Source organism: Myotis daubentonii, chromosome 11 (assembly GCF_963259705.1).
Source record: "Myotis daubentonii chromosome 11, mMyoDau2.1, whole genome shotgun sequence".
In the NCBI taxonomy this organism is placed as follows: domain Eukaryota; kingdom Metazoa; phylum Chordata; class Mammalia; order Chiroptera; family Vespertilionidae; genus Myotis; species Myotis daubentonii.
In genome coordinates this window covers 60005116-60018761 of record NC_081850.1, presented here as the reverse complement: position 1 = coordinate 60018761, position 13646 = coordinate 60005116, and the positions used below count along the sequence as shown (strand labels likewise).

General features: G+C 36.3%; 1 protein-coding gene across 7 annotated transcripts in view; it reads right to left on the bottom strand.

Annotated features, from left to right (window-relative positions):
* Positions 1-13646, bottom strand: part of SLC44A1 (solute carrier family 44 member 1) — a 155217-nt gene that overhangs the window by 59162 nt on the left and 82409 nt on the right. For all 7 annotated transcript variants that reach the window (XM_059657551.1, XM_059657554.1, XM_059657553.1 and 4 more), the window contains 3 exons: positions 10843-10933; positions 2544-2713; positions 563-652 (listed from right to left, as the gene is read on the bottom strand). In XM_059657551.1, coding sequence (XP_059513534.1) covers positions 563-652; positions 2544-2713; positions 10843-10933 — 351 coding nt within the window. The remainder of the gene's footprint in view (positions 1-562; positions 653-2543; positions 2714-10842; positions 10934-13646) is intronic.

Sequence of the window (13646 nt, the reverse complement as noted above, 5' to 3'; positions counted from 1 at the left end):
ACAAACAGTAAACAAAATAGAATGTCAATAGACAGAAAAATGATAATGAAATTTTACACACACACACACACACTCACTCACACATACACACACACACACACTCTCTTATTCTGCCAGAAACACTTTTCAAACAGAAAGAACTTCAACACCTTACAATGGCTGATTCAGGCCTTACAAAGTGCCAGATAAAAGAAAAGGATTCCTTTACTTGCTTGGCAGAAAACATTGCAAGAATCAAGTGAAAATTAAAGAGCCAGAAGCCAAACAGAGCCTCGATTGCTGTCTTTTCTCTTGGGTTCTTCCCCCCAGATTAAAAAAAAAAGTTAGCTCCTTTAAAAAATAATCTCCATTTGCCAATGACCTCACCTTTTTATTTGATTTATTGATGTCAGCATGACCTAACTTCAATGTCATCCACTTATCAGTCTTCTTACAGTTTAAATTAATGCAAAGCAGAAATTTTTTTTTAAATACTCAAAGTAGTTCCAAACTGAGGCAGTGCCAGAAGCAAGCTTTAATTCTCAGTTCTAATTACTGAAAAACAAAGAAGTAAGCAGCTTACCAAGTGACCCCAGTATGACCAGAATTGTCACGATCCACACAAGTACTCTTGATATATACCTGATTATCACCATCAAAATCATGGATAGAACTGCAGGGAAGATAAACAGAAAACATGTAGAATATTATTTGGAAAACACTGGAAAATATAAAGATAAATTCTTTCAGTTGTTTTCTCCCACAGAAATAATTTGTTGCTATTGACAAGTTCATGATCCCAATTTAGGTAACAAAGGAGACAGGTTGCTTTTGCACTGACTTTGGTACTTGTGCCACTTGAAACCAAAGGCACCTAAGGTGGCTGTACAAACACAGAAAAGGATACATGCAAATGCACATGGTGACTCAAAACCAGCACAGGACTGTTGTGGATTCACCACAGAAAGGCATCAGAGCTCACATGCAAACACACATGCCAACACACAAAGTGCGGAGAATGACATGTCATGTTGGGTGACCAGAAAAATTCTCACACGTAGAGAGAGAGAGAGAGAGAGAGAGAGAGAGCAGTTAAATTAGGTGCTACACTTCCTCGAGTAATTTATGCATTTTAGGACCAAGTTCTCTGATGGTTGGTCAATAAACTAGATGGTATTTTATCTTTTTTCTGGTTGTTTCTCCTCTGAAATTCCAAGAGATGGTCTGGCCCTATGGGACAATATCCTGAAGCCTACTGAAGCCAAAATTCCTCTGGCCTCAAAGTTTGAGTTATTTAGTCAACCCTTCTACCCATCCCCAGCTAAATTCCAACATGCTAAAATACTGAGTAAAAAAATCTCAAAAAAGAAAGTGGAGGGGGATTTAGCCCATTTTATGGGGAAATTTGTTGTTGAAATGATAATTTGTTCACCTTTTAATTATCTAAAGGCCCACTTCACAAAACAAATGGACAAAGATCTTAAACCTCATAACAGAACCACTCTAAGAAAAAGCTGGAATTCCAATGACTTCACATTACTATCACTATTTTTAAGGTTTAAATTTTTTTTCTTGGTAAAGTATTCAACTATTTCAGAAACCAAATATTTTTTATATAAAACCAGGCTAATAGTCAAGCTTTTATGGGCCATTCACAAAGCCAAAAAATTAAGATCTGTGGCTAGGTAACATTATTAGGGTACTCACTTCTGCAATAAATGTACAGGAACCAAAAACAGATGGGAGCATTTCAAATATCAGAGAAATAGCTTTTCATATGGACAGCCTTTTTTCAACTGAGTCAAGTACTACACCTAAGCAAAAAGAAAAGACTCTCTAATGACAAGACGGAAATACAGCTAGTCTTCCAGATGACTACCAGTGTACTTGTTAACAGGCATAAATATCGTTTTACGTAAAAAATGAAATGGTCGTTTGGTTCCTACCAGTTTCCTTCTCCCTTATTAAAAAAGTCTCTAAATTCTAATATGGCTACATATAGTTCTGCGATAATATAGCGTCTTTACATCTTGAAAATAACAGTTTTATTTGATTATATTATCTACTTATTGATGAGAAAACTCAATGGCTAACAAGTGGAGATTTTCTAATTTTCCCAGCAATAGAGTGATATTATAACCTGTTGCATGGGGGGGGGGGGAGGGTTAAATATCTAATCAATCAGAAAACTATGTTCTTTGATGGAAATATATATAGAAAATATGTGGCCTCTTTTTATAAGCGAATAAACCAAAGATTAGATTCATAGCTAAAAACAAAGGGGCATTGATTTGTTAAAAGAAGCCTCCTGCTATAATGTTAAAGGTTATTATAGACTTAGTAACCAAAGTTTGGAGAAAACGCTAGTTTTCTCCAATGAGAGGAAAAGAACAGAAATGAGTTTCAGATATATATAACTATATATAATCTGAAACAGTTATTTTGGCTATGGGAAGTGAGACATTTTACAAGTATCCCCAGTTGTATTCATATTTTTGGTTAAAAGACAAAACAGTCTTCTGCTGCAGTACTATGCAATAGCTAATAATGAGAAAAACAATTACCTAGTGATAACAAGCAAAGTCCCAATATAATTTCTTTGCTGGCCATTACTCCACTAATCAGCCTGTGTAAGACACTATTGTCACTGACAAAGGTGATCAGGGCCTCTGCAAACTTGGCATAGCAGGAAATGTTCACAGGAGCACAGCGATGGAAGAATGGAATAGGTGCACTGGTGACACAAGAAAAAAAAATCAGAAAAAAAATTACTCCTACTTAATATAAATGCCACATCAAACACACAAATGAAAGGTGAATGTGACTGCAATACACTCCACCCTTCACACGTCATATGGGAGCTAAGAGCTGTGAGCTTAATGCTATGAAGATGACTGTCATGGGCAGTGATGCAACTCTTACCACAAACCTTATCAAAGAGGGTGGAGTGCATATTCCAACAGAAGACATTACCCTCCCCTTCTGAAAAGAAACACACATACATATATACACACACATACACACAGATACAATCTCCAGAAGCAAACCCAAACACTTGAACTCCTCAGCCTACACATCCATCAGTCAAGGGGCAGATGACAAAACTTACAAATGTATTCTTCATTGAAGTGAAAATGAATTTTTGCCATAAGCTATTTAAAAATAAAAACACACCTGGGCTTTTGCTTGAAATACGCCCCCGTTAATGGAATGGTCTCCTCTATCAGAACGACATACAAAACCTTAGATTTAAAAAGATGTTTGGGCACAAGCTTAGGAATTCCTGTAAACTAAGTCATACTGAGGCATGTGCATGACTTAATCAGCATCATCTGCAGCTATGTAAAACAATAACCATGAATACTGATGTATGGAAATAAGGATGCACGAATACACATTTACGTGTGCATTAAGTTAGATTTTAGCCATTGCTAATGTAAATCCCACATCTTCAGAATTATTTGTAGGACTGTTAGTCACAGTTCTCATATACCATTTTGACTAGAATGATATAATTATGTTCTTATTCTTGGTTGGCACTGTATGTGGGTCAAATCAGTAGATAAGATTACATGGTTGAGCATCAGATTCTAAGGTTTCTAATCTCAGCAAAGCAACTTTGTATGACCACAAGCAAAGTACTATCCTAGTTTCCTTCCTCAAATGTTGATCAATAAGCACCACTGGGAGTGAGAATAAGCAACGTCTTCCGTACTGGTAAACTTCATGGAACAATAAGACAATATAACTTTAAAGATCTTGCCTTACCTTAGTTATGCTTCAGTAAAATGTAGCCCAAAATGATGTGACAATTTGACATGAATGTTTATTTGTAAAAATTTGCCTCTTGTGATCAATGGGTGTATCTGTGTATACCTCTAAAATGGTGTTAGTAAAATAGTTTTAGTGAAAGCTGATACCAAAGATTTGATATTTTGGCAGAAACTGCAGAAAGCCGAAGCATTCTGAGTAATGCCTGTATTAAGGGTACACAAATCATAGGTTTTTTTTCACTAAAAGTTGTTTCACTAATGATATACAAAGATATTAAATTACAGAATACTTTTAAATGAGCTGGACTTAGACATATTATAAGAAAAAAGATAAAATAGGATTAACTACAAATTCCTAAGCCAATAGAGCAGTGGTTCTCAACCTTCCTGTGAAAAGGTCGTTCGACTGCCAAAGGGGTCGCGACCCACAGGTTGAGAACCGCTGCAATAGAGGCTGATTCAGGGGAAAGAAACCTTTAAACTGGTAACTTTGTTGGGACCTACAACTGTTTTTCATTTTTGTGTGTGTATGTGCGTGGTTGTTTTTCCTAATGCTGTCTAGATACTGTTACTACCAGGTTAATGTCCGCATCTAAGGAAGTCTAACCCTATGTTTAACTAGGCGTGGTTCTCTAGCCTTCAAAACTAAAGTCCGCTCGGGTCCATGATTATATACATCTTCACTTGCCTTATTACCCCATCATCTCTGATGCAGCCTCTGTTTAACTCACTTGCCTCCAACCTTAAACATAAAATAGATCTATCTTAAGGGTACTACCGATGTCTTTTTCTCATACTCAATCCCGCCAATTTGTTGGCCCTGCTTTCCTGTTTCCCTTTTCCTGTCAGATAACCATAGTGAACTTGATCCTCTGGCCAGAGATGGCTATACCTACAGCTCCCATAGGATGTTTTTTGTTTTTTTAAAAAATATTTTTATCGATTTCAGAGAGGAAGAGAGAGGGAGAAAGAGATAGAAACATCAATGATGAGAATCACTGATTGGCTGCCTCCTGCATGCCCCCTACTGGGGATTGAGCCCACAACCCAGGCACGTGCCCTGGACCGGAATTGAACTTGGGACCCCTTCAATCCGCAGGCTGATGCTCTCCATCTGCGGAGTCAAAGCAGCTAGGGCCTAACAAGATGTTGATGTATTTTTATACTCAAAGAAACACACATCATTTCTAAAGAGAGTGAAGCCTGTGATAAAAGAAAGAAACCTGGACTTGGGTTCAAAAGCCCTGGGCGATTCTCCTAACATGACAGAGCTGCACATCACTCCACCTCTCTCAGTTTTTCCATCTGTGAGGTGAAAAGGTAGGAATAAGTCCTCTGTCTTTTCTGATATGAATAGTAATAACAATAATATTATGCCTACCCAGAAATGAATGAATGATTCTAAGTTCATAGAAGTAGCAAGCTCAGTATCTTTAGTATGTTTCTGCTTTTCAGACTTAGAATGAGAACAGATTATTTGAAAAGGGAAGGGTTCTGTTAAAATTCAAATCCTTCATTTTTTTTTTAAAGAGGAAAGACTGAATAATATCTGCTCTGAACTTACCCTTTCTTGTCATTTTTATAATGTATATAAACCCATGCAACTGAAGAGGGTATTTTTACACGTATCCCTCAAAGAAATGAAGCACAATAACAACAGCCCTTGGCCTTATCATTCAATCTATGTCAGTTAAGGAAAAAAATCCTGACAGCTCTAAATTTGAAGGTTATAAAATTAGCACAAGCTGATTAACTACATTTTTTAGCTGACGGTCAAAATCTGCTCTCACTGGTACAGAGTAATAGAAATAGAAGGCAAAGGAGAAGATAATATCTGGACAGAGTAGTAAGAAATGAAGTTAAACACAGCTTTAAAGTAAAATGCATTAGATCCCTTTATATGTCATTCTTTTTTTCACCTCTTCCCCCCAAATAATTCCACCATCCATGAGTGAATGCTTAAATTGTTTCCTTATTTTAAAATCTATATAATCGTGGCATTATGGTTTGTCTTATATTTTACTATTTAAATCCCATGTGATCTAATGAACTTAGGATTAGATGAGTTAGCTGATTTCATCTACCTCTCAGAAAATAATAATTGTGAGAACCTAGTATATGAGACCATTTCTGCTTTAGTGACTAACCTACATGACATATTCTGTGCTTCTTAATTAAGAGGACAAGCATAAAGAATTATATTTGCAGTAAGTTTTACTACTTTTCGAAGCCCACAGAACATTGAATCTTTAAGAAGTCAATGTTGTTCCATTAGGAACTGTTGCTGTTTCACATTATTGAAATATTAGTGAACAAGAACAAAATGAATTTATAATGAGTCTTTTAAAGACTTTTAAAAAAATGATCCACTCATAGGAAAATTGTATCTTACCTTGGCAAACATACTGTCCATTTGCCTTTAAGCCCAGACTATCACAATTAATGAGCTCCCTCAAAGTATGCCTAATATCTCTTCTCCATATGCCTTCAGAAGAGAAGACAGGTGTTGGCATCTCACACAATTATTTTATTAAACTTCAGGTTATAAAACAAAAAACCAAAAGCCATAACTCATAGAGGCAGACAATAGACCAGTGGTTACCAGAGGGGAAAGGGTGTGGAGGGAAGGTGAAATGAGTAAAGGGGGTCAGTTATACGGTGACAGATGGAAACTAGACTTTGGTGGTAAACATGACATGATACACACACAGATGTCGAATTATAATGTTGCATATCTGAAACTCATATAATGTTATAAAGCTAATGTTACCTCAATTAAAAAAACAACCTCAGGTTATAAATAAACAATTACACCTGATTTCTAACTAAAAGGTTTATTTAAGAACAAAGAAAAAAATAGAGGATTCTGGCAATATCTCCAAAGCACAGAAAAGGTAGGAAAAGAGTAAGTCAAGAATCTAATGGCAATATGCAATGGTTTTCATACATTTCATTTTATTTTTTTCTCTTCTCCCATTCCTGTAGTCTCTCTTTAAAATACAAACAACCTCCCCCCCCCCCCACCGCCCAAAACAACAACAATAACGAACTGTAGGATAGACTTTACAAGATATTAGATTCAAATTCTGATTCCCAACAATTAGTTGTATACCCTTGAATAACTCATTTAATCTCTCTTATATTCTATTTCCTTATCTACAAATTGGGACAATATCCTCATAGGCTTTTGTGAGGATTAAATGACATTATACATATGAGTAGCTTAATATGGTAGCTGGCATACAGGAGTTGATTTATAAATGTTAATTTACCTTGAATAAAAAAAATCACCTTGAATCCTTCACTTTAAAAATAAATAGATAACATTTGTTTTCTTGGCTGTTAGTTTACCATCTCTTTATTACGTTATTAACTCCCCATCATCCAGCATCCTTTCTGGTATCCAGAGGTACCTAAATCAATGTTTGACGAATAAACTGAATTTATGTAATCTGTTCCTACCATTTCGATTTTCTCTCTATCTATATCTAAACCTTTAAACATTGTAAGTGTACAGACTAGCTTGTCTCCTTATTGCTTAACATGTCACCAACAGAGAGTTATGAATTTGAGTAAAATATGATCGCCTTTCTAGGCATTTGTTTTTAAAAGTCAAAAGCACTTCAAAATAGCAACCATTTGGCAATTACATGGCACTAGTGTTTTATTGAAAATTAGTTTACAACTGCTTTTCTCTAAAACAGGCACTACCTTCTGCTGCAGAAGGTGCCTGGGTGCCTAGGAAGTGTGCGGGTAAAGGGGGGCGGACTCTAGAGCAGGGATGGGCAAACTTTTTTCTGCCAAGGGCATTTGGATATTTATAACATCATTCACAAAAACTTATCAACTTAAAATTAGCCTGCTATATTTGGTCAAACATTTAATTAACTCACCCCGAATGCCTTGGCAGGGCCAGGCCAAATGATTTTGCGGGCCTTATGTGGCCCGCGGGCTGGACGTTCCACACCCCTGCTCTAGAGGTTGAGAGAAATAATACTATCAAGCCAAATGCCAAGCACAATAATGGGTGTGTAACACATATTATTGTATTTAATTCTTATAATTCCATGGCAGAGGTATTAAATTCCCATTTCACATGAGGAAACTTTGTTTACAGAGAGATTAAGAGACTTGCTCAAGCTGACCAGTAGAACGTGGTGACAGAGAATTGACTCTCCCGCCCGCCACCAAAAAAAAAAAAATCACTTCCAGGCCTATCTGGGCTCAAAGTGCAGCTCTTTCTGTCCCACTAGGGTGCTCCCAGGAGGACAAAAAAGAGATATGAAAGATGCCAGGAGCCATTTGCCTGCATCACAAGTTTGCCTAGAGCAATATATATATACTAGAGGCCCAGTGCATGAATACATGCACGGGTGGGGGTCCCTCGGCCTGGCTGGCGATCTGGGCCAATTGGGGCAGTCTCCCACCCAGATCAGGGCCCAGGGCCCATCAGGGCGAGCAGGCCTGGGGGAGGGGCCGCAGGAGGTTGGCCAGTGGCTTGGCCTGATCAGGGCCATAGCGGTGGGCCGGCGTGGGGCGGCAGCGTGGGAGGTTGGCTGTGGGAATGCACTGACCACCAGGGGGCAGCTCCTGTGTTGAGCGTCTGCCCCCTGGTGGTCAGTGTGTATCATAGCGACTGGTCAACTGGTCGTTCAGTCCTTCGGTTGCTTAGGCTTTTATATATATATAGATATATTCATCATGTACAAAAACAGTCCCTAATTTTTTTAAGGATAGAGTTTCTTGGGGACAGAGACTAGATCTTAGTCGACTTTTTAGATTTGGTATCTAATATTATTGTGGAACAAGGTAATGTCCCAAGTGTTTTATTAAAACCAATTTATTCTGTTTTCTGATCCTTTTACCTTGCTTGCCAAATAGTAAATAATAATATTTATAATTTACCTTCCTCCTACCAACTATTTCTTCTCCTCTATTTTCTAATAGGCTGAGTTCGGACAAAAGTGGTAAGACACTTAGATTATAAGGGTCTTTAGATAAACATACTATATAGTCAGTTTTCAGATGGTATAAGTCAGTGATGGTGAACCTATGACACGTGTGTCAGAGGTGACACGCGAACTCATTTTTTTGGTTGATTTTTCTTTGTTAAATGGCATTTAAATATATAAAATAAATATCAAAAATATAAGTCTTTGTTTTACTATGGCTGCAAATATAAAAAAATTTCTATATGTGACACGGCACCAGAGTTAAGTTAGGGTTTTTCAAAATGCTGACATGCCGAGCTCAAAAGGTTCGCCATCACTGGTATAAGTTCATCATTGCATCTTGGATTACTGACACATTAGTGGGTGACCTTGTTAGAAGCCAAGTCTGTCCATCTCTAAAATCTAAGCCCCTCTTACCACTAGGCTTTGTCTTTTGGGGCATACCCTTAGGATGCTGTATGTGAGATGTGTATGTCTGTGCAGCCAAGATTAAACCACCTCAAATAACCAGAAATAGGCAGCCCCCAACATGGTAGAATCAGAGATCAGAGGCGGAGGAGAATTTGTGGTATGAGCTGCCCCCAATCCATACTGTATAGGAGCAGAGCCTCATTCTCAGACCAAGGCTCTCTGGTCATGCTTTTAGAATACATTTATGCCTTAAAATAGTGACTCTACTCAAAGCATGCATTTAAAACAGGCTTTAACAGTTCAGTAAGATAAAGCTTTTCTTACATTGATAAATTTTCTCCAGAGACTCTATTCAAAGGACCTCTACTTCTTTACTGTGATAGCCTCCCCAATATTCTCAATTTTCACAAATGGAGTCTCCTTACCTATTAGTCTAAGCCCATAATTTGTAGATCCCTTTTATTTAATATCTTTTAAAATAGTCCCTTTATTTTTACGTCCAAAGGCTTAAAATTTTAACATCAATAGCAACTTGACAAGACTAAAAGCTGAAATCAATTTAATGGATATGTCCTTTGTCTACTTTTCAACAGAAAATTTCAAATTCAAGTTAATAACACACAAATTATACCTATAAGCAATCCAAAGGAAAATAGACATGACTGTCAAAATTTTAAGCAATAGCTTGCTATAATATACTGAGATACAATAAAAGTGGTTCAATTCAAGTATTCCTAGAGAAGTTGACTCATGTCAGACACGGTTAGTGATACATGCAAAGGTTCTTAAGACCAGACATGTTCCAAATCCTGTATGCCCAATTCTGAGGATATTTTCTACAGTGTTTGAAAATTTATCTTATTTTTTTAAAAAAATTTTTTTCATTGATTTCAGAGAAGAAAGGAAGGGAGAGAGATAGAAACATCAATAATGAGAGAAAGAATCACTGATTGGCTGTCTCCTGTATTTCCCCCACCAGGGATGAGCCCAGGACCTGGGCATGTGCCCTGACTGGGAATTGAACCCCGATCTCCAGGTTCATAGGTCAATTCTCAACCACTGAGCTACACCAGCTGGGCTATCTCCTTTCTTATAAATCTATTTACCAGTATAAATTTTAAAATTTGATTTACTTATAACTACCATGAGATTATTTCTCATCCTTGTATCCATTATATGCAGTAGGTACTTAATAATAAATGTCTGTTGAATAAGACCTTGGATAAGATATGCAAACAGCCTATAGCAGAGAATGTGCCTGAAGGATATAGCCTGAAATAAACTAAGGAGAACAATCACTGCCATATATATTTTTTTAATTTGCAAAATAAATTGAAAAATAATCCTCATAAGTATTTGTAGGATCAATTTCAAAGAATCTTTGGACTGTGAGGCTTGGCTTCTAAGTTTACTGCAGATTTTATGATTCAGCAATTTTGTATACTTAAATATTAAGGCATTCAAAAAAGGGGGGAGCCCCCACAAGAAATGTAAAATACCTGATAATAAGAAAAGGTTGTTTGCCTGTGTGTGTGTGTGTGTGTGTGTGTGTTTAAGATGTAAATTAGATGCTATTATTTCTACTACTACTTTAAAATTTTTGATGTAAAAGTACTGGACCTAGACAACTGGTATCATCAAGTGACCCTTTTCTCAGAATAACATACAGCTTACAATCTACCCATGAAAACAAAAGTCACAAGTTAACAAAATACAATAACATTTACCTCGCTGGAACTGGTAGTTTTGGGCAAAGAGAAGACGCTTTTGAAGATGTATATTCAGAAGGCTTTAGCTTGTAGTGACATAGTGCTGAGCCTGTTGAAAGAAAGTTAAATGTTAGCAAACAGAGTCTGAATAAGTTCTCTTATTAAGGCACTTTAATTTTATTTTTTGTGTGAATGTTAATTCAACATATATAACTTTCAAACATTATATAATCAAAAAGAATCTGATTTGGTCTATGGTATTGGTCCTCCATCATTTAAAATGTTTCTCCTGCAGTAACTTACATACAAATTTTAAGTGATAATATTAAGGGTAATAACAAGTACTAGAACTACCTTTATTGAGTGATTGCTGCCTGCCATATGTCAGGAGATATATATATTTTATTTTTAAAAAAATAACTGCAATTCTAACTGACCAAACTGCATCCAAGAATGTCTCTAAACAAATGAACCAAGGAAACATGATTAAATTCTCCTGTTGAAGAAACCAAGAGTTTTTGCCAGCCCTACTGCTTCTGAGGATTAGGCCAAGCAGCCCATTCCCAAGGTTGGTTCTGTCCCCCACCCAAATTTCTCATCTCAAGAGGAGGGCTGGGAGTGGAGGTGGGAACGGGGAGCCTGTCCCCTCCTCCCATATGCTGGGAACTCTTAGGAAGTTACCGGTGGGGTAAGCCTCTCCTCTCATCCCATAAATATTAATTGTATCTTTTACTATAACCCTATAAGGCAAGTATATATTATTAAACCCACTTTATAGAGAAGGAAATAGAGGCTAAGAAATAAGGTAAATAACTTGCCCCAAATGATACAGCTACTAAGCAGTAGAGGTCTAGATCTCTTTGACCACAAAACCCACATTCAATTACATATGCTGCTTCTCTTTCCTATGCTTTCCATTACTATTTAAAATTATTGCACAGAGCACATGCACATTCAGATAATACATTACTTTTTTCTTATTTAAAAGGCAAGAAATGATAATTAAACTGAACAAATGGATTAAACTGGTAAACTGATAAAAGAATCCTCAATTTTCAGATAGTTTAAAACAACTTAAATTCAATCCTAGATTGGTTATGCAACCATCTATTTCTCTGACTATATGGCTAATATATATCTACACAATATATAAAATTCAGATGACTACAATCCACCAAATTGATAAATATTTTAAGAACTTGATAACTTTGTAATATAGCAGCTAAAGTATTGTAAGGCTCCTTGTACAATATATATTGTTAACTGAGGAGATTTAGACTATCGTCTAATTTTTCCGAGGACCTACAGCCTTATATCATGTACATTTTTCTATTGCATTAGTTGACATTTTTACTAGAGTACTAATTTGGTCAAATACTTGATTATTAAATACAAATAGGATTAGCTTTGCATTTATGTTATAGAAAAAATGAACTTTTATAATGTACCACCACAGGAAAAGTGCAAAATGTAATGTGAAGTGAAAATGGTGGATTTTAACACTGAAATAATTACCGAAACATCATGTAAGGATGGGAGAAGAAACTAGAAGGAAATACAGAAAAAGATTTGTTGGGACAACACAACTGGAAGTGATTTTATTTCATTTATATCTTGTTCTATCAAACAATAAGATTTTAGAAAGCCACAAAACCTGCATTTACTTCAGTAATACTGCCCCCAAACCAGCAACCAACTTGTCAAGTGTTTAAATATGTGGGCTGTAATAGCATACTTACATAAATACATGTACCATCTATTTTATGTAAAGATAATTAAAGAGGTACTTGAAAGTTACAGGGCACTGTTCTTCAAGTTTCTTCATCTTCTTAAGATAGTCTCAATAGGAAACTAAGTTTTTGGAATTATTTTTAAGCATTCTTTTCCATTGTCATGACTACTTAAGTTCGCAAAATATTAAAAACCCATCTCTTCTGAAATTAGTCTTTCCTGTATGAAGGTAATGCCACTTGACTCCACTTACAGCAATGGCAAGCAAACATTTCAGATTAATCCCTAAAATAGCTGGGAGTCCTATTATGGAATTGCACATGAAAAAAAAAAATAGCAACTGTGCCAATAACTGCAGGGCACCCAATGTGATCAACTTCCTGATCTGAATTGTCAACTTACTTCTTTCAGAGTCCAAGATGAAATTGATTTACACAGTATAAAAGGCCCTTAACTAAAACACTTTGTGTCGGAGCGGTCAAACACTGCTCCACGTGAATTCTGGGAACATAATCTCCACCCCCCACTCTCTCTCCATTTAAAAAAGGAGGTCAGCAGGTGCAACAGAGTTCAGTTTTATAAATACTTTCCTAGGATAATGCTCAAGGAAAGGATAACAGCCTTATATCTGATGGTATTCTGGGACACAGGCCAGTACTAAATAGATCCTGTACTAAATAGATTAAAGGAGAAAGATCTTTACAATGTGCTAGTTGTAACAATCAGAAGAAACCTTATACTGCTTCCTGCTCGAAGGGCTGATGGACAGAGAAGCCTCAATGAAGAATATTAAGACAACCCAATAATGGCAAACATTTTACAGTTGCTGTTTTTCTTTCCATGCTTATTAGCTAATGCATTTTCAGTGAACATTTTTAAGGTAGTATCTATCTTTTTCTTTTTTAAATAATGGAAGTATAAGCAATATTAGCACAAGAGATTTGGTTATAAGCAGTAAGACAAAGTTTTTATTTTCTAATGCAAAGAGTAGGGGAAAAACATACTTGAATAATGAAAAGTCTAAAACAAGAAACAAAAAGCTTATCTAAACCATACTAGAGGCAATCCATGCAACTCAGCCAATGTTATTC